This window comes from Centruroides sculpturatus, unplaced genomic scaffold, assembly GCF_000671375.1.
Source record: "Centruroides sculpturatus isolate CEXI.00-Female unplaced genomic scaffold, Cexi_2.0 scaffold254, whole genome shotgun sequence".
Lineage (NCBI taxonomy): Eukaryota > Metazoa > Arthropoda > Arachnida > Scorpiones > Buthidae > Centruroides > Centruroides sculpturatus.
In genome coordinates, this window is record NW_019384488.1 from 183,438 (window position 1) to 206,923 (window position 23,486).

At 27.7% G+C, this 23,486-nt stretch overlaps 1 protein-coding gene across 1 annotated transcript in view; it reads left to right on the top strand.

Annotated features, from left to right (window-relative positions):
- The first annotated feature begins 3,321 nt into the window (after nucleotides 1–3,321).
- LOC111621663 (cAMP-specific 3',5'-cyclic phosphodiesterase, isoforms N/G-like) overlaps nucleotides 3,322–23,486 on the top strand; it is a 68,633-nt gene continuing 48,468 nt past the window's right edge. Inside the window, exons 1-3 of the mRNA XM_023363865.1 lie at nucleotides 3,322–4,456; nucleotides 11,931–12,116; nucleotides 19,174–19,275. Coding sequence (XP_023219633.1) covers nucleotides 4,320–4,456; nucleotides 11,931–12,116; nucleotides 19,174–19,275 — 425 coding nt within the window. The 5' untranslated portion in view covers nucleotides 3,322–4,319. The remainder of the gene's footprint in view (nucleotides 4,457–11,930; nucleotides 12,117–19,173; nucleotides 19,276–23,486) is intronic.

A 23,486-nucleotide genomic window follows, 5' to 3' on the forward strand; every position in this document is an offset into this window, starting at 1 on the left:
CAATTTCAATTAAACAAGTGTTTACAACTTAAATTTTGCAAAATCTTAATGAAACTTGCAAATTATAATGCGCTCTTAAAGTATGCTAAACTAATATTTTGGTTCAGTTTACGAGATAATTTACTGATAATTTATCATATTTATAAGAAATCTATTTTAGTTCTATTTGAACTCGGTTACATGAGGCAATCGACGTGACTACAACGATGCGAAGTACACCGAATTTCAGTTAATGTATTCCAAACAGGATTATTATAAGTCGTGAATAATTTCGGGTCGAGTGGTTCGCTATCAGAATGTATGCCCGGATGATTATTTATTGTTATCCTACAGTTGAGTTACAGTAAGTTGACTAGAATAACAATTACATTCAGTCTATATTATAGTATCGTGAGAAAAGAAATATTCGATCGGATCCAATATATTTAAACTTCTTTTATAAATATAATCGATTTAAAATTAGTAAGAAACCTTTCGATCTAGTCATTGAATAGAAACTAGTGCTATAAATCAGGTGACTATATTTATATATTCATAAGAAACGAACGAGTTTCCGCTAAGTGATCAATCATTGCGGAATCTTCCATTTTATTTTTTCTGCAAATGTATATTCGAAGTGAACTAATCAGTAGGCGATCTCTCGCTTGTTTTTGCTGCTTCCTTTCTGGGAAATAACTCCAAGACCTAAACTAATAAAGTTGTTTTCTTCCGAAAAGTAAGCATTTTTCCGGATCACGCGCTCGGTAAGCACAACAATTTCCTATCTCGTACCTAATCTTCAAACTTTCGTTTTTTGAATATAAAAAAGCGACTTGTTATAGGCATTCGTGATACGGATGTTAAAGATACAAAAATTCTCATGCTCTTTTCTTAACCTTTGCTCTCTGTAAAAATTATGAACAAGAAAGTTTCAGTAGTAATTGCTCATTTTAAAAATCAATTTTTAGTTTTTTTTTTTAGAAAAAAAAAATGCAGAAAATTTTGCGAGTGAGGCAAGAATCAGTGTGTTAAAATTCCATCAAGCTGATAAATTTTGTAATAGTAATAAAGGATCTCTTTTACTTCTAACTCGCTAGACTTTTGAATGCGTAAAAAGAATATAAAATAAGGTGGAATATGTTTCTCTTATTTTACACTCACTATATTAATTATACGATAAGATAAATCATTTTTTCACTCTTTTCTATCTAGAGAATATCTGAATCTTTCGCACGTAATTATCAGGCGCCCTAGACTAATGTCACGAATATACATTTGTCTTATTTACTACGCTCTTAAGCTATTTTAGAGGCCGAGTGGGGTCAGAAAACTTTACAGAAGGCACAAGTCCAGAGACAGAAATGCTCGAATATGAACTTATATAATCTTTAGTTTAATTAGAGATGCTGCAATTACGAAGAGAAACCAAGTTGAGTGTAACGGAAACCTCACCTTGACTGATGAAAGGGTAGAAAATGTAAGTGGATCTTTTTTAAAAAGAGAAAGTGGAGTGGGGGCTGCCAAAACGTATCAGATGTGTCAGCTGATAAAAAGCTTGAAGTTTCCAAGAGTAACATGTGTGCGAGAGTCTCGCCGGACTCACTCGCCCCTTCATCACATGTGTTGATTGCAGGTGTTAAACTGCAACTAACAATTGATTCTTGCCAGCATAATTTCGAAATTCAACAGAATAATAATACGTGGCAAAACTGTCTTTTATATATTTCACTCGTTAATTCGTGGTTATTCAAAGGGCGTCGCTTCGCTTAATGCGATTAAAATTCTCTCCATATTTCATAATCAAATTAATTCGAAATACTTTTAAGATATTGTATTACTGTTTAAACCTGCCTAAGTAAATTATAAAAATTAAAATTAAAAAAAAAATCGTATAATTTAGCAATGGAAAGTAAATTCGTATGGGTGGATCTAAACACCATGACGTATTGAATACGTCATAGAATGAACGTTGGCATTAATTATGCCCCCTGTTGGGAAAATTCATTATCAAAGAGAAATCCATTTAATTAGATCGCGGGAAAAAATCGATTAGAAGGATTCAGATTTCTAAATTTAACTTTTCATATCACACTATGACTTCTGCGCTTTTCCATTTTGCCAACGAGCAGCCAATTCCAGTCCAAAAAATTACGAGAATTGGCCACATTGCAGTCTTGGTTCACTGAAGTGATATTAATGAGGGCAGATGGCTAATGACGTCATCGCATATCTCCCACGTTTCTCTCTTCACTTTCGTCTCGTTCAAAAGAAAAAACAAAAAAAAATATTTATTTCATTTTAAAAATTGATATGAATGTGATATAATTAACGACAGATGGCGCCAAAAAATATAACCCTGAAAACCCTTTAATTAACACTAGTTAATTGTTTTTTTTATGGCCAGTAAAATTTTATATATATACTGAAATATTATTTAAATTTGTTTAATTCTATTTTTTAATATTTTAAATAGATTTGTAAAGTTTAAAATTCAAATTTTAATCAAGTTTTTTCCTAACAATAAAGCATTAAAATAGCAGGGGGAAAAACCATCAAAAATTTGATGTAAAGAAACTTAATATCTATTTTATATTTTGAAAAGTAAGATGTAATTTGAGAAATTCTAAACATTCCGTAAGACTCGCCTTGCATAAAAAGTACTCGATTTTTCATTTTATTTTTCTTTCCCCTTCCTCTTATTCTTTAACATACTTTTATTCTATTCAATAGACTTTAAATGATTTTCGACAAATAATATAATAATTTTATTATTTGAAAAAATTTAAGAATAAAAATAGATTAAAAATAATTTAATATTTTTAAAATTAAATGTATATATATATATGCGATNTATATATATATATACAATATATAGAATATAAATTTACATTCTGTAATTTTAGTTTGACAACTTGTCAACAGATGGCGAAGCGATAGCTTTTAATACAAACTTTGATATGCAATCTTTTTATTAACTTTTCCCCTTTTACATTTGGAAACTTTATCAATTCTTATTGACTTTTCTGAAATGTTTTCTTGGCATTTTTAAAAATATAAAATCGAATTTATTTTGTTGGCATTGCGTTTTAACTTATTGGTTCCTTACAGTCGCAATTAAAAACAAGAAATCTTTTTATAAATTCGAATTTAATTAATAGCTAATTACATAAATCAGGAAAAGATTCGATATAAAATATTATGATTTATTTCATAAAGATATAGAAAAAAATAATAATAAATCCTCTTTCCTCAATTTAATAATAGTTTGGTATATTGAAGTGGAATTTTCGTTAAAATTTCAAATTTTCAACGTTTGATTCGAAAATTATTACTTTGTTTATCTAGAAAATGTGATTTAATCATTTGTACAGAAATTACAAATTTAAATTTGGCACGATTTCAATACCCATAATGCAACTGGTGAGTAATGAAAATTTTGACGTCACTCTGCGTCAGAATTCAGTTTCGCAATTTCTCCGCCAGAGAGGCTAATTTAATCATTGTGACTTCATAGTTCCTAGTGTTTTTCTTTTTTTCCTACTTGTTATTTTGGCAGCAAAATGGATAAATCGTCAAAATACTTGAAACAATTCCAATTGTTTAAATGCGAAATTTTATAAATTTAAAATGTGCGGAATGGAATTCTATGGCTTTGTACAAGTTGAAATATCATTTTAGGGATTTAACGGATTGTTAACTTTCCAGTGTCTTCACTAACAAGTGTTTTTTTCCTTTAAAACTTTGACGTGTGTATCATTTATTAACTTGTTACAAGTCGGAGAGAGTTACTTCCCGGGAGTGTCTTAAATCTTTATTATTCCATTTATCGATTATAAAGTCTTCTATGAAGTTTTATCCCGCAAAAAACAGCTCCAATCCTAGCCTCATACCTGTATAAAAGAAGGAAAAAATTGTAATACTAATTAACCATCGATATAACGAATTTAGATGTAACGGGCTAACCTTTTTGTTCCTTAAAGTGGAAAAATTCGGTCGGGTGGGTCACTTCGCATCGTTCAGGGTTCAGCATTCGTTTTAACATTATCGATCGGTAATGCGACATATATTATTAAATAATGGCCCGCTAGCACATGGACAACCTTGAAAAGGCGGGGAGAGAGCGAAATAAAATCTATCCTTCCATAACAACTGCATGTTTATGAAGGAAAGCTACTCTAATTGACGCTAACCAGATATCGTTGGTGTCGAATGCGGGAAAGACGCAATTGCTGGAGTGTCATCCACTCACAAATTTATTAATCAGCTTTAACTTCCTTCTGGTGACGTCAAGGACGTCCGTTTCTGATGATCTGGCAGCAAAAAGGAATGGTTGGCGCGAAATGTTGACATTAACTGCGCTACTCCACGTCACGTTTCGCTATCTGTTTCCCAAAGCCGAATCCATAAAGCGTGAAAGCCTACGCCCGTCACGAGCTACGTCACGTTCCAGTTTGTCTCACCGTAGAAAACATATTTGGTAATCTTTACAATTGTTTTGCTTTTCTTTAACACACAATTCATTTCCTGGAGTTCTATTTTATTCCAGCAATTTTTATCAAACTTCATTCCTTTATCATATTCTACTTTTTAAATTTTAATAGCTTCAAAATGTATTTGAATAATACAGTTTATAATTTTTATTTTATAACATTTTCTGATAAGGTTAATGTAACCTTATTATAGTTTTAATTTTCCTTATATATAAAATTAATATAGATATTTACTCGAGAATACGTGTATAAATTTACGCTGTGTGTTTATATATACACGTATATAATCTATATTGTTCTTCTGCTAAAGGATCAATTAATTAATTCTTTTATATAATTTAAACGTGTTTAAATAGACATTATCCTTATAAAAACACACTAATTAACTTTGTTATAATAATATAATTTTATCATTTTTATAAACAGAACAGAATATATTTTGACGTAATGTCGTGTTGTACCGCATCCCAGATCGATACGATTCATACGAATGCGTTTTATATTAGCGTAAAAATAAAATTAATAAAAAATTTAAAAAATAAATGCTTAAAATATTTGTGAATTGTAAGCAAACGAGAAAATGTATCTGGATTGTTCACATAATGGCACAGCTCCTGTGTAGTGTAGAGAAGTCAATAATAGCATTACTTTGGTGTTGAGTGTTTGCTGTAATGACTGCGAGTGTCAAGTGTTCGTAATAATGATATATTGTTGTATCATTAAACTCTTTACGTAATTTTCCTCCCACTGAAGTTATTTAGGCAAAGTAGTTTAATAAATCTCTTTTGCCCATCCCATATTTCTTGTTTCGGAATTAAAACGTTATGTTCTAAATATTGATTAAATGGAACGTGATTTTATTTTTAATGTCTTAAATTGTGTACTCCTAAACTTCCCTGTTATATCTTAGAGTCGTCGAGCACATTTTAATAGTGTTTTAAAATGAACCTCAGAAATTTTTCGGGGTGATCCGTCCCGATATATCGGATCCCTTCCCTCATTACCCTGCTGCTTCTTTGTGAGGTTGTCCGAACCGTAAAATGGGCTTGCGAAAAGACTCTCTTAGTGCCCACAGGATAGAAAAAGTTTTAAAAAATAGTATTTTAAAATCCTTTGAATGCCTTGTTCTTTTCTCTAAATCTTCTCTAAATCTTGTTTTCAATCACAATCATCTGACCTTTGCAGTTTCATCCAAAATATCGCTTTCATAAATTCTACTCTCATTCTTTTAAAGCTTCTAACTTCTTAAGTATAAAGAGACTAGAATTTTTCTGTCATAAAAAAACTTCTGAAAATATTCACAGAAGATTAAAGAAACACCAAAAGCTATTTCTTTATTACATTTATTGACAAGTCGCTAAACCATATTTTATAGCGAGAAACTGCTTTTAACGTCGCAAGACTTCTATTCGTTTTTCTTTGAATATTCACTCGTATAGGATATTGTTTAATATATCATTTTTTTTTATTTCGTAAATAAATCGGCGTGGAGGAACATCATTATCGATCGGAACTCTGCTGTAGATTCGTCTCTATAACATTACATTATCTTATGAAAATGACATTTATTTATTTAAGCAGCATAAAACACTCAATTTATTCCGATGTTACGAAGAGAAAATTGATTCCCCAACCATTTTTCAAAAGATTTATGACAACGAAGTTAAATTCGCTTCAGAAAATCGCTTCTGATATGTCTTTATCGATACTGTCCGTGTTGCTTATCGAATTCTACCGAAAGAAAGGACTTCCTCTCGCTTAATAACGTTTCTGCATCGATTTTTACTCCTTCCTACTATTGCACTTTTACTTTTGACAATATAAACTCTGATGAATAGACCGTATTTTCATATTACTTTATTTTATTCTTTCATAAAAGAAAAAGGTCGCATAATAACTCTTATCACTTCTATCAACAGTTGTGTGGCGGTAGGAGAATTCTAGTTTACTTTAAAAGCAATTTAAAATAATAAATAGTAAAAAAATGACACTTTTTTTATAGATAAGCATAACGTATGTTATCTATGTTTCAAGTAATGTCCGTTTTAGTGTTTACAAATAGCCTGTTTCGGCCGCTTTAGGAAAGTCTGGATAATATCAGATTCTAAAAGATTTTTGAAATTTTCTAAAATCTGTATTTAACGTAGGAAATTGTTGTCAGTTACAAAATAAATTAAAGTGACATACGACGTCGGATAAGGAAAGTCTGGTATGTGTCTTTCACTTCTCACTTTACTTCAGAATGATAGAGCAGATAGCTATAACTTGCTTTCAATTTGTTCGCGTATTAAGGATGTAATCCAGAAACAACAAAATTGTGGGAAGAGGATTAAGGAACTACGAATGAATAGGATTGTTACATTCCAGTAATTAGAATGACAGTCTTTTCTTACGAACCGACTAATTTGTGTTTGATTAGACGATACTTAATGTTTATTCAAATAAATAGTCTATTGGATTACACCTTTTTAAGTTTTAATTGTTAATTATATATTAAGCTATTTAAGGTATAATATTTTTTATGAATTTTACAAACTTTTAATTGTAAATAGATATTAAATTTATTACTGTTGATAAATAAGTATAAATATTTTTAGCTTTTTTTTCCTTCTCTTTTTTTAAATCTGAAGATAAAATTTTGCTAAAGATATTTTTTCGAACTGAATATAAAATAAGGAATGAGATCAGTTTTTATTCAGTTAAAGCTCTTAAACATATTTATCTTCAAATTGACATCTATCTTAAATGATTTGTATCAATATTGAATCAAATAAAAGAGGACAGTGGGATGTCCGAAATGGTTAAGTCTCAGATCTGCCGTTCTGGGGATCCTGGATCGAATCCGGGTGATCGAAAATCCCAGGATTTTTCGCCTGTCCCGGATATATACGGTTCCGTCCTTTCCTACTCAGTCTTCCTCATTGTGGTCCTGACAGAACTTGCTATGGGTATGATTTAAAATGTCATTTTAGTGCCCCGCAGTGCGAAAAGGATCAAAAATGACAAAACGATCGAATAGAAGAAGCGAACATAGTTTATTTTTCTTAAAATCTGTATTTATTGAGAAGTAAATTGATCCAGATATTATAAAAAGTAAGTAGAAAAAATGCTACAGCGAAGTAAATCTTGAACATATTTCATCCCAAAAATGTTTCTCATAAATTATTTCATGAAAAATTATCTGAATTGGCGTCGGAAAGTTCATCCATTAAATACAAGATAGTTATCGCAGATCAATAACGATGCAGAAAGCGTTTTTACTAGAGAGCTTTCTCGTGTTGATTTCTCTCCATGGACAAGTGACAGCTGTCACGTGGTTCTAATGACATTTCCCTTCTACAAGAAAATCCTTTATTTTACTTCTTAAAGCATACAATCTAAAGTGTAACATTTATCCACGGTTTGTTGTAATTATCTCGAACGATTACTATGACAAACATGTAGATGAAAGATTCAACTTATCGCATGTTTGCCTTGCGGTGGAGGCCGTGCCGCAGCATCCATTTCATTGATTTTAGAGACTACTGACGCAATCGTTACACAGGAAGGTGACACGCTCCCGTTTATATAAAATATCACAACCTTTTAAATATCAAACGATCAGAACGTATCTGACCGCATGGAAAATCTCTACTGGAAAATCTGACATCAGAGTCACGAACCTGGAACTCGAGTAAAAAACATCAGAAATTTGTTCGTTAATGTCGAACATTATACGGAAAAATATATTCTCTTCTCTCGATAAGAACATTTTCAATTTAAAATAAATGATTAACTCACCTTAAATCATTTAATTATCAGTATATGTAAGATATCTCGCTCGATGGCATCTGTATAGAGAATTACGATGAATCATCAACACATCGTTGATCAGATAATCAATAAATCGATACCGAGTGCTGTCATTCCCATCATTAATCTATGCATCATTATAACACTTATGGTAGGTCTTTTATTGTCACTTCTTCGGCGAGAGAGAAAAAATGATCCTTCTTAAAACATCAATGATTAAGAAGCAACTCATCATCCTGTCTTACATGTTATTAATGAATTTTTCATTACAAATTATCCTTCCTAAATTTAACTGATTATGCTGAAATTTTTAATAAAGAAGTAATTAAAATTACACCAAAAGTAAAAACGAGTACATAATTTCTTTTTAAAAAAAAAAACGTGACTCATATTTAATTACATTCTTATTTAATGTGTGGTTTTATGCTGAAATTTATGAAATTTCAAGCCTACCTTTTAAATTATTAAAACATTTTTTGCTCCCTGAAAGAAACGAGAAAGTTATTCACTAAACGTATGTTCAGTCTAAAAATGGAAACGGAATATTCAAAAGTGGCTATTTATTTTCATTTTATACCCTTTTTTTCTCATCACTTTTCTGCATTATAACGTCATTAAGTTGATTTTGTGTGGAAGCATTCAACAGTTGAATGTTTCTACGCTAATGCAGTCGGAGTGTAAACAGTTTCTGGAATAAACGCTTTAAATCAGAGTTATTTTGAAATATTTTCTTGTTGTTAATTTAAGGAAGCTTTACAATATTTTTTTTATTGCAAATATAATTATTGAGGTAATTTTAAATAAGGCATTAATTGATTAAAAATCACTGCATCAAATATACGTGCGATATATGTAATATTTATGAAATTATCTGAAACACTATACATGTATACGATAGAGAAATTTATTTAAATTTAAACTATTGTCATCTTATGACAATAATTTAAGATGACGCTTAAATAAATTATTTTTTATTTTATCTGACTTTTTTTATTTGTATAATTTGCTGCAAGCTTGAAAATTTAATCTGTTTACAACTTGTGTTATTGTTTATAATCGATAACCGAACAAAACTTTTAAGGTTTGTGCATTAAAAGATGATTTAATGAATTATTCTCTCGCCAGATGGAGCCAAGTACAATGTGCTTTATATTGATAAAATAGCTTAAAATAAACCTTTCAGACATGGATAAAAACTTTTTCTATATTTTTATTTATTTTAAAAATGGTAAAAAAAATTATAAAATAATATTTTCAATAATATAAAAATGTGTAATCTTTAACATTCTTGAATGATATTTTAAGCTTACTAACAAGAAAATTTTACTTGTCCTAGTCGATTTTGAATTCTCAGCGAACGGATAGAACAGTGATAAAGTATTTATTTATGTACCGGTACCGGTAAAGCAACTAATGACTTGAAACGAAAATAGCAAAAAATAAAAGTCATCGATCCAAGTATGATCAAGAAACTAATTCTAGATATATATATGTATTTTTTTCTTCTATTTACAGTTATCTATTGGTGTATCTATAAGCTAGATCAATCAGACTGTAATGTTGTGACGATAACGCGAATGATCCACAAAATAAAAGTTCAAGGATACTTCTAATGAATGACGTGAACAAGTCGTTATTATTTTTTAGCGGAATAGAAGTATTGTTGTCTGGATTATGAATACCAAGCGAATTTTTCAATCTATTCTTTTATTCCGATAGATATTTACTTGTAGAAACCCCGAATTTTTTATTTATTTATGTATCTTGACAGAAGCGCTGTTTATTTATTCATGTTTATTTTCCTTGCTTATAATTAATTTCCGTTATAATTTTTCTTTCTTGAAACAAAATCTGCAGGCTTAATACGATTATCATTAATGTTTAAATTATTCTCGTGTTTACTTTTCTAAATTGAATCGTTGGTACATACAAAATTTCGTTTTCTGTTTATTTCGTTCGATAAAAAATGCTAATGGATTTTAATAATAAATTCTAAGTTTTATTTATATTTAATAACATAACTATGTTTTAGTTTCATAAAAATTAATGAAATTAATAAATAAATTATTTATTTATTTAATTTACTTTTTTTATGAAATGGTTTTACTTGCATTAATATTTTTATTATAAAAAAAAGAGAGAGCCTTATTTATAGGCCTATATTTATACTTGGGGCGAGGAGGCTGATTTTAACGGCTAATATCTATGGCTGATGTAGATAATTCATAAAGTGCCAATCAAGAACGCTGGTTCTCCTCCCTAATTCTCTCCAACCTTCGTGTCTCTTCTTAATACTTTTATTTCGCTTAATTCCAAAAAAATATATATATTATTAGCCTTTTTTCGGCGTGACTTTGTCGATAATGGGGGCGAAATAATCCCCAACCCCTCGTAGCTTCGCCCCTAAAGGAGGAAATCACTTCATGGTACAAATATACTGCGTGTAATTTCAATGATAGATAAATTAATTAAAGAATTTCGAGCTAAATTGATTTTCTCAGAATTTAATTCTAATATAACTATGATAATTTCTAACTTTTCAATTTGAAACTAGCGAAAGGTCATTCGCAGGAAAAGTTAAATTTTTATATACACGATAGAAGTTGTGAAATTTCTCCTATTTGTAATATCTTCTTTTTAATTTTTTTAAGATAATATTTTTATTAAATGTTAGAAATATATAGGCCTATATAAACAAGACAGAAATTTTAAAATCTTAGGCTAATTAGATTTGCCACTTATGTTTTCTATCATTTTAAATTGGCTATTTCTGTATGAATATTTACACATACAAATTTATATAAATATTTTCATTTGGAACGGCATACCTTCAAGCGATTTTACTTAAGTACAATTCAATCGATAATCTATTCAACGTTTAAAAGAGATTCCTTTCAATCCACATCCAAGAAAATTATTCTAAAAATTCTGATTATCTCGTTTAGATGCAAAATTATCGTAAAGGTTAGTGTATAAAATCAAGCGAATTGAAGTTTTGAATTCCTCTCGTGGATCTCTTATTTTACTCATGGATCATGAATTTCGCTCTCTCGTGGATCTCATCTCCCATTCATACTAAGAATTTGGTATCTTCACTCACCTTTCGAGTTTGCTTATTATTCAGATTAGATTTAAGAATAGATTGATGTTATCCAATATAAAAACATTAATCTTTTTACCAAAAAGGTCTTCTCAATGAATGGTTGAATTTATTTGTTAAATGATTTTATATAATCGGATTTGTTTACATTTAATACCGTTTTTCTTTCATGAAGCAAAAGAAAAATCGATTGATTCTAAATATTTTATAATCGGTTAAGAAAACAAACACGTTTCGTTTATAAGGAATAAACAAAACCCGGGTAAGTTTATGTACAGATTTACTATGTTTTTGAAACCGTGTTTTGCAAATATATTGGACTTCGAACTCAAATGTGAGTTATAAATAAACACTTGGGCTAAGTGTTTATTTATAACTCACATTTGAGTTCGAAGTCCAACTACAGATTTACTATTGTACTGTACAGTTCGTCCGCTCATTTTTAAAATAATTTAATATAGATATTTAGAATAAGCGTTCCTTATATTATAGGACTCATATAAAGCTGTAATGTATAATTACTCATTATTTTATTTCGTAATTCATTTATTTTGCTTGGTTACTTTCAGGTATGAATCGGAAGATGGAAGCGCGCAAAATCGTAATCTTTTGGATACTAACAGTCCTTCTTCCGGCCTGGTCCTTCCTAACTTTCCCCAAAGGAGAGAGTCGTTCCTCTACAGGTCCGAAAGTGAATATGAAATGTCGCCGAAATCTGTTTCCCGCCATTCCTCAATTGGCGGGACCACCGAAGTGTAAGTAGTGTTCGTGAAGAACACTCTTTTATATAAAAATTAAAATCACTTTTAGTACTATTAAACGTTAAATTTATAAGTTCTGTGCAAGAAAAGTATTAACATGATTAGATCTACAATTTATATTATTTGCTTATCAGAAGTGTTTTTTATATCTGTTCTTACTATTTAAATAGTACAAGATGACCTATATTTACGAGTACTCGATATAAGAGAATTCGATACAACTAGTTACTTTATTTTAGCCTTTCCATTTACGAAACGAAATATTCAATACAAGCGTCGGCCAATGTTTATGAGAACAAATTATTCTAATCACGAGTGCGATGAGATTGAAATTTTCGTGCGCTACACTGGAACTTAGAAGCTGTCTAGCTTCTAACTTCCAGTTTATCTCTTTGTGTTCATTCACACTGGGCATTCATTCGTTAGAGGATAGTACCATTTGTACTAAAACAGTCACGCACAATGACACATATGGCGTCCTTAAGGCTACAATATTCAGGCGTCCCTAAACTAAATACTGTACATTCATATTTCAATATTATTGAACTGATATGTTTTATTTGGCCCCTAGTTAAGCTTTCAGTTTGTATTAATTCCTTTATGAGTCGTTTCTATATTAAAAATTTTTTTTTCATTATTTAATTGTTGTTATTACTGTACTTTGAATTTTTGTGCCCCACTCCTGTTCCTCTAGGCCCAGGTCTAGTGAATCTAATATCCACCACTGGTTAAGCAGATTAATAAATTCTTTTTATCCGTGATTACAATTAAGTAAAAAAAAAAACTATTTTATTTTATTTTAGTTATTTCTTGTTATTTATTGCCTTAACGAAATTTTGTTTTCTTGCTATTAAATAAAAAAGTTTAACAATTTACACGTTTGCTTCTCTTTTCTCTTTTAGGTTCTTTTATATATGTGAATTCCATAACCAGCACTTTCACTTCTATTTTATTTCATTTAGAATCATTGGTTAATAGATAAAAAGGCGAGTGTTTTTAGAGGGCCTCCTTTTATGTTATTTTCAACATAAGACTATAGAACCATGTACAAATTTCGACTAAGAACTAACGGAAAAGCTCGTCTCAATTTACGAAAGGTTTTAGGGAATGAAATTCGCTCGTAAATCAGGGTATAGCAATTCACAGTTTACATTACTTTTTATAAATAATTTAGATGACAAAAATAGGATCGGTACATTGTTCAATTACATTAACTATTGTATTTCTGAGAATAAGAATAAAACCGATGTTCATTAGTCTACATATCTGAAGGAATTCTGTATTTATTACAAAGTAGAACATAATATATTGTAGATAAAACATGTATTAGAAAATTGTGTGTTATAATCTATTTAAAATTTCTGGCATTTTAGCAAGAAATTTCGAATTATAAAAAAAAAGAAACAAGAATTCCTCACACGACCTGAAATGACATGGTTTGAATTTTCAGTTTTTATTGTACTGTAGTCTATTAGTTTTTATTCGTTGCTTAGCTACAGCAGTCGAACAATACATATACAAGATCCAGCACATTCTTATTCTGGGAAATATTATAATTTTGGAGAAATCTTTTCAGACAAATTTAAATTAAACATACAATATATGCACGTAACGAGGAACGATTGATTGTAAAATGAGATGACGTCAATTAAATGTCTCGAATTAAATTAATTAGAACTTTCGTAGTAAATTGAATATAGAATTTAATTTAAATTATTTTTGAAAATAGTTTAAGTATTGTTGAATATATAATACAGTATTTTTACGTCGTAATCAGTAAACTGTATTTCTGATTATTTTTTTGAGCAGGAAGATTAAATAATGTCGTCTCTATTATTAAATTTCACTGTATTATTAAATGTTTTGTTAAACGACATTACTGTAATCAGCAAAAATTTAAATTCGCAAAAATGAAAGAATTTCAAATCATTCTAAAGACGTTAATAGCATTTATTCACGCTTGAGAAATTGGTAAGAACACAAGGTATTTTTCTATTTCACTGGATTATTTTATTTTCTAGGCGTTGCCTATTTAAATCAATTTTTCCCATTTTGGTCGAATCGCAGGTTTCTAATAAAGCTTTTCCAAGTTTCAAAGGGATTTTAATTTCATTTACGCATTCGGAAATGTCATTTTAGCCATCAAATTCCATTCTCATCTGTTATTCAGATTGAAGCTGGAATAAAGAGGGCATTCATATGATTATAATTAACGATTTAATCAACTAATTGACCAACTTAACAATTAAATTATGTAATAAAGAGAAACTAAGTTGTGGTAATAGCTACAAGTAATGCAAACGCGTTTTGCATTATCTCATAAAAGCCAATTTCTGTCTTTTTAATTATTTTTTTAGGAATTAAAAAGAATTATTTTTAGCGCTTAGTCTGTCCAGTTGTCTGCATTTTCGATGGATATCTCGAAAACCGTTCGATATAAGTTAATGTCTTGCAAATTTTGATATATGATTTTGATTTATACTATATACCAGGGTGGTCAAACCTGTCACCATAGAAGCCGTATACAGCCTATCAGAAATACAGTTTATCAGAGCCACATCCTATATTAGAATGGATATTTATATATAACGTATATACGGTATACACATATATAAATGAGTAGCACAAAAGTTGGACGTATACTCTGATAAGAAGGAAGTGATCCAGTATACGGGTGCGGTCCCTTAATAAGGATCTGGAAGAGTCACATGCGGCTGGCGAGCCTCATGTGACTCTTCTAGATCCTTATTAAGAGACCGCTACCACCACGACTATATACTAATATGCAGATTTAGTCAAGATCAAACTAAAAATCTGGAAGCACTTCGCAAAATTGTGTATGATTTAGTCATTTTTATTGTATGCAGGTAATCGTTTCGATGCGTTACAATGGAGTAAGGTGTTTACAAAAATGTTACACAATGCTAGTTCTTAATCCTTAGGTAACAAAATGATTTATTTTTGTTTCTAAAATGTTGCATAGCGAACTGCAGACTACTGATTATCACTATTTTATACGTTATACATGTAAGTAATAAAATAGCGTAACGTTCGTTACCCCCTGCTGTATACTATTTATTAGTACAATTAAAGGAGTAGATCGAAGATATGCATTACATAATGGTGGTGGCAACGTTACGGAGAGTTACTGGGGATAAGATGATAGTTTAAAAGTGAAAAATATCGTTACGTAACTTATAGCTGCTTTCTATTATTAAATGTTTACATACTTCGAGTATTTTACTTGTAATTTAACGAGACTTCGTTTAAAGTTAGATTATATTAAGATAGATTCATATTAAAATTTTCATAATCCAATTAAATTAAAAGGTTGATATAAAGACTACAATTAGACAAATATATCAAAATCATCCAAAAACATTATTGTTCTAAATTTATGTGTATTAAGATATTAAAAAATTTCTTTTTCTCACTAAAGGAAACTAATTTCAATTTTAATTTGAATATTATCATCTGTTTAGGCAAAGTGTACTTATTAATATTTTGAATTTCAACCAAAAATATCAAATTACTGAACTAAGAGGAATCCACGTTAACTGAAAGAGAATCCCTTACATTTTAATTAAGAGATGTTTAAAAAGTTTGAAAGTTCTAAGACTCTAGAGAAAAAATCCTATCAACATTTTACTTAAAAAAACTATTTGAATTTAAAATTTTATTTTCAATGAATGATAAAAAGTAATTTTAAAGTTCTTAGACAGGTGATATAAATCAACTGATAAAAGTAAGATAGAACTTGATTATTCTATTAGATGTTACAGTATGTATACATGTATGTGTGTAGGGGTGTGTGTATGTGTGTACTGTGCATACACACACAAACGTATATATATATATATATATTACTTATATAGGTCTATACTATATGCTAAATAAGCTTATTTAAGCAGTTAGCAGATCGCTGTATTGATTCTTTGTAAACACATGAAGGAAAGAAAAAAGTTATTTGATATAAAGACATTATAATCGGGTTCTCTGCAAACAAAAGATAAAATAGGATAATAGGGTTTCCAATTATTTTTTAAAAGGATGTTTGCAATGAGAAAATTCATTTTTAATCAACCGTAATCTGACCTGATGAACGTTTAGAACCCGAAGGACAACTTTACTCTGACAATGAGTTCTTATATTAAAAAAAAAAAGGAAAAACCATTATATTTTTTCAGCATAAGTCATTAAAAAAGAGGAGAATAGCATTCTTCAGAATTTCCGTTTTTATCCATGAAATATAATTATTTTGAGAATCTACAGACTCATTATTACGAATGAAAATTGAAAAAAGTGAGATGTTTTATTTCTGGAATAAGATGGAAATGTTAGAAATTTTATATAAAAATCGTCATTTTTATTCCTTGTTCTTTCTCTGTATAGGAATGCATATCTGTAAGAATTCTATATCTATAATTCATTTATTAATAAGTAGAAAACACATAAAAATTAATCGGGATTTAACTTGATTACGAAATTTGAATATTTTATAAAATAATAAATGAACCTTCCATTTACTTATCGAATGAGAGATGCCAATTAAATAAATTGTGGCAGAGAAAATTTCCACTTTAAACGCCTACACTCTTTATTGATCAACATTCAACAGTTCGAAGTACCGAATCGAGTAGGAAGGACCCGATCGATACTTTTCTTATTTATTCCCATTTCCGAAAGTTTAAGACAGAAAACGAAATTTTGTTTCCCGTTTTAAATTGAAAACGAATGGATTTTAAAATATACTTGTGTTTCTTTAACTGTAACTTTTTTTTCTTTTTCCTATTACGGAGTGAATTTTCTTTTAAAGTATTCTAACCACAACTTCGTTCGGCAAATATTTAAGGGCCGTTTTTGCTGTTGCGCAAGTTTTCGATGATCGATTCGTATCGTTTGCTTCTGATTGAGCAATCTTTGCAGATTTTTTTTCTTCCTAATTCCTTTGGGAATTCGAAAAATTTTTGATTTTTTTTCTTTTCTTTTTCTTCGGAAATAAACTGTATGCGAACAAAGTACTACAGAATTGAATGAGTTGGCTCGTCAAACATGATTGCTCTATTCTGTCTTCTATTTATATTCACGAATAAAACATTCATTTAAAGTAGTTTACATTTATTTTACTGTTATTTATGAAAAATATTAAACTATATGACTCGCAACATCAATTTCCCTTTAAAATATTTTCGGTGTTATCTTATATTAAAACTTTCATCCTTCTTCATTTTTTTTTTATTGATTTTAAAACTTTGTATACTTTCAATTCCGAATTACATCCTTTTACCTTTACAATACGGAATATTTAAAATACCCATAAGATATTTTGATTATTTCTCTTCTTATATACCGAAATTTTTAATTTACATTACAATTGACGTATTTACATATAAATATTGTATTTTATAGGAAATAACAAAAGAGAGATAGCGATTCATAATTTATAGAGATCATTCGGGTTCAAACTTTGAACTCGTCGTTCCGAAGAAGGACGTTTTGATTAAAGATTTAATAAGATTAATAAAATACGTGGACAATAGATGGCACCAGGAAGGAATGGTAAAGTGCAGTCACGTGATAGAGCTGCAATAGACATATTTCTATCCACATGGAGGGGAGAGGATATCTTCCTCTTTCATCCCGCAGAGATTTGATTGTTATTGATTGTTGTGTTGGTGTAAACATATCGATTGTGTGACATTTCGGAAGTCTTCTCGTCTACGGATTCGGTCGTGAGTCTGCTACGTCACATCTGCTCGTCCTCCCACTCATAAAGTTAATTTTAGTAAAAGGATGTGAGTTCTTGATCTTACCAGTTATTCCTCCTTTATGGTTACTTCTAATGACTCTTTATTGACTAATTATGCAACGAGCTCGAATCGTTATCGCTACTTTATCCGTTTAAATATTCTTTATATTTATTTAATTGATTCTCCTATTCATCCTGGAGAAAATGTTAAGGAAATTGTATGCTGACTACTCATTAATTTGAGTCGTTCTGCTACACCTGTATATTTATTGTCATGACAATGAATTAATTTAATTCCTTTGTCTCGACTTGATTTACCATTTGAGTGTGTGTTTGACTCAGTTTTTGAAGAATAAAAATTATAAGTCGGCTATGGATCACGACGAAGAAGCGGTTCTGCCCAGAACATTGAGTTGTGCCAGTGTACTTCGGATTAAACAACGCCAATCCTTCTGGGAAAAGTTATACTCTGGTCTAGAATTTAGAGGGTATGCATAGCCTATATGTCTTTTTTATATTAGCCGAATTAATTTTACCTACTTTATTCAACATTACATATTTCTGAATTTGTTCAAATTTATATTGAATTTTTTAAAGATCATTTTATATTATTTCATTCCAAGAAACCAAAATTACTGTATTTTCTTTTTTCTGTGAAGAGACGATTGTATTAAAAGAATAATGCAGTCCTTGACATCAATCAGTGTCAGGCTTTGATTTAATCTTATTGTTGTCACCTGAATGATGAGATTAAAGCAATAAATGTGGCAAAATATCTTTTGTTGTAACTAGAAAACCAGTTAACAATTAATGATCGTATTATTAAGTTTTAAAACATAGTTTAGATAGAAACTATTTTAAGAAATATATTTTTGAAGGAATTTATAATACTTATTATGCAAGAAAAATTAATATATATTTATCCAAACTTTATTTTTAATATTCTTTAGAACCTCTAATACATAAAAAAAATCTTAAAGTAAAAATTTATTTATAAAATCTTTATATATATAATAAATAGAAATTACATTTATTTCGGATGAGTATATTTATATATTTTAAAAATGTAAATTCAATTGTAATATATGTGATTACTTTTATTATATAACTTATTTCAAATGATGTATGAACAATAGATGACATTTCAGCTAAGGACAAACCTGTTTTGTCCATGTTTCAGGAAAAATGTCAATGTTTTTAAACTAAATATTAGGAAATGTAAAAAATAAAACTAATTTTATTATTTTTATATTTGAAAATTATTTAAGTGTATTTGCTAACATTAATATTAACAATTTTTAGCCACTGTGAAGACCTGATAGTTACACCTTTTGCACAAATATTGGCAAGTCTGAGAAATGTTCGAAATAATTACATCTGCCTCACTAACGTTGCTCCTTCAAGGTAAATTTCTAAATGTGTTAAGAAATTTTCCTCCTAAATACAGGTTCTTTTGATTCTTTTTATTTTTTCTATTTTAATTCATTAAGCTTGTAAATTTTTAAATTGTTTAAATTTATTTTAAAATAAACAACTTGAATTTTTATTTTGAAAATATTTTATTTTAAACTTAAATTTAAAATATTTTAGCGTATTTATATTTATTTGTTTATTTGATTTTTATATATAATTAATAAATTCTGCAAACAATTTAAAAATTATTTTTAATTATCAAGTTTGTCAAAATTTACAGTATTAATGAGTTGTTAGATGTAAAATATTTATTTTAATGATTATATTTCTATTTATTAATATACAGTATATATATATATATATGTAAATCAATTTTTTTAAACATACAGCTAGAGAACAATCATAATTTATATTATAATTCAGAAAATTCTTTTCCATCATCTATAATTTCCTCTAATGCTGTTTACATCTGGATGCTTCATCCTAGGCAAATAATATTCTTCAGATTGAAGAGCTGTATGATTTGATTATATACATTTACATTATTTATTCCTATTTGCTTGTACTTATTAAATATTTTGAATTTTTGCATTAAAAATATGCTAAGTGTTTTTCTTAATTTTTTTATTTATTCCAAGATAAATTTTCAATAATTTATATTAGATTTTAATTTATTTACATATTATAGATTTTGATGCATTATAATTGTGCATTTACTGTAATGAATTTTTAAAAATGTTTCATTTCTTAGAAAAGATAAAACGAAACTTTTAAGAATTAAATGCATCAAATGTTTGAGTTATCTGTTCCATTAAATACTACAAAACAACAAAACCAACTCTGTCTATCAGTTAACTTTTTACTTATAAACTATTTTATTAGCATTTTAATATAATTTTTTCTTTATGAAGATACTTAAATTTAATCTTGAAAATATATGAAAAAATTTATTAAATATAATTTTTAAAGTATTATTTAATTATAAAATAAATGCATTTATTATTATACTTTCATTACAAATTATACATGATTTATTAAAGTTTTACAATAATTCTTTTATCAGTTTCAATTCTTTGACCTCCACATTGATTATAGAAGGAGATTAAATTATCTTCTAGAATTGCAATCTATTCAATCATCAGTCCACGACACAAAAATAGTTATCCTACTTCTTTATCATTATTATTGTTACTAATGTCTCTAAGTGCATATTTGTACATATTTGTGTACTGTGTATATATATATAAATTACTTAAAACTGGATTAAATAAAATTTTGTTTGTTGATTTATCAAAATATGAGAAATTGAAAAAATTCTGTTGGTAGACAATATATGGAAAATAAGATACAACTTAATAAGTTTATACTTTCATCCTCTTCTCAATTTCTATATTATCTCTTATTTAAATGTTGTCCTTACAAAACTCTTATTTAATATTAATGACAGCATTTATAATTTATTTAAATTTGTAAATGGTAGAATTTTTACTTACTTTTTATTATATTAGCTGATGAAAAAAATAAAAGTGAATTAAATGTCAAAGTTGAAAAATATTGATTTAGAATTTGTTAAATATAACTGGTATAAGATACAACATAATAAATTTCATAAGTTTATGTATTATTATTATAAAATCCTAAATTTATATATACATTATTATTTAATTTGAATATGTGGATTGCTAATTTTTCTATATTATTGTCTATATTTTTTTTTTGAAATTATGATAAAAAAATTATATAAATTACCAGTATTAAAATTGTTATAGCTGTATTTTATTTGTTTAAATTTGTTAATATTTTAAACATGTTTTTGAAGTGAAGTGTATTTTAATTTTATCAGACTTAAAAGTTTTTAAACAGTTTCTGGCATTCAGATTATGAAAGTAATAGCTACAATATTATAAAACTAAACTACACAAAATATATACACATTAATATATTTAGTTACACAAAAAGTAATTTATAACATAACAGATGAATTAATGTAATAATAAATTTTAAAGTTGAAAGTACATTTCTTTCATATTTAATAATACATTAAAATCTAAAAAATAGGATGGGCTTCAATTTTACTTGTTGTGGCTATAAGCTATAACATAAAACAGGCTCTTTCCTTTTACCAAAAGGTACATGTAAAAATGTGAGGTTCTAAGTAGCAGCTTGTTTAGCTTGCATACAAACCTAGTTGTGATTATTGTTACACTTAAGTTTTGTTGTAGTTTCTAAATGCAAAATACTAAATTAATTTTACAAGTTTCATATTTTTATATTGAAATTTTCTTTTATATTTATATTTAAATTTTATTTTTTTTATCTTAGAATAACTATAAAATTTTGATTCTAAATTTCATAAATTTCATGCAGTTTTTCATTATTTAATTGATACAATTTTTGATGAATGAATTGAATGGAAAACAGTAGAAGAAATTTCTATAAGAAATTCTTATGAGACAATTCAATAACCTTGAGAATTTTCTTCAGATTATAGATTGTACTATAATACATTTCTGAGTTTTAAATAAATTTTTTGAGTTATTTGACAAATGTATATGTAAGCAAAAGATGGTTGGATTGTGCCAATACATTAGCCTCATGTTCATAGTCCACTGATGCATTTTGTTCATGTGCTCGAGGTTGTATCTCTTCTTCCACATACATAAGATCTCTTCCAAATTTATTGTTTAATATGGGGACCAAAAAACACTTCATTGTGCGTTATGAACATGACAGTAACATATTGGTGCAATCCAATCATCTTTCACTTACTATCCAATGCCAAAGATAAGATCAATGGGAATAGAGCCCCAGGGGTATATTCGGTTCCCATATTGAATGTATATGTATAGATATATACAATATTGTTGACAAATACTGTTCTTGATGTTTTAAGAGAGTTATAAAATACAAATAATTTTTAAAAAATGCAAAATTACTATACATTTATTGATCTGATAAAATTTTTTAATAACAAAAAAATATCATACAAAATATACTTCAATTTTTAATATCATCAAAGAATATAATGTAATATTAAATGAATTAATGTGAATAACATTACATAAAATAATTCTATTCAAAATATTTTTAAATTATTTTGTTATTCAAACAGTTTTCTTAAGCCTCTTAATAACTAATTACTTAAACTTTAATAATGAAGGAAAAATATTAAAATAAAACTAAAAATTATTTTAACTTTTATAAAATTGCCAAAAATTTCTATTTTTATTAAATAACTAAGATAACTTAACTATAGTTTTTAAAGACTAATGATAAAATTGAATAAGCTAATAACAAATAATAATTTTAAAGTAGTTTAAGAAGTAAGAAAATTAAAACAGTTTAAATACATAATAAATCAAATACTATTATTAATAGCTATTCTATTTTTTATGTGGTTACCTGAGGATAGCCATTCAAAATGGTTAAAAATGTTCATAATTAAAATGCATTTGCTGGAGATTTATATTATATTGCTGGCATTATATTAGTTGTTATTAAAGTTGATAGCAGACAAACAATACTAGATGAATTATTTATGATGATAAATAATTAATTAATTAAGTTTTCAGTTATATATATTTTAAAATTGTTTTGACATATCCTTTTAAAGATAGTAATACATCATTAATAAATTAAGAAAATTAAACCAGATTTATGCAAAGTCAATGTAACCAGAATTCTCTCCTATTGTAGTCATACTCACTCACTTTGCATAATGTTATCAGCTTAAGTCCAAGTGATTTTAATAAGTGGCATAATTAAGTTATATCTTGTTTAATAAAAAATATTGTTGAATATGTTTAAAATATTCACTTAAACTAATTCTCTGAAATTATCTTTGAAATTATTCTCTCATCTATTTTTAACTACATTTTTTAGTCATATTAAATTATTATTAGAAATATATTTTTAATAACTTTATTTATAATTTATGCACTACTTACATTTCATTACCATTGAAAACACCAAATATTAAATGTTTAAGAATACAAGAGAAAATAAAAATAACTTTATAATAATTAGTATTTTTTTTTTTTTGTTATATTAAAACATTTTTTTTGAATATACTAGTAATCTTAATCTGTTTTATTGTATATCTGACAATTTTTATTAAATAGTTAGATATCCAGTTATTAATATAAAAGCTTATCCAATAATAAAAAAGTAATTTATCAGTAATTTAATGATTATTTTATATT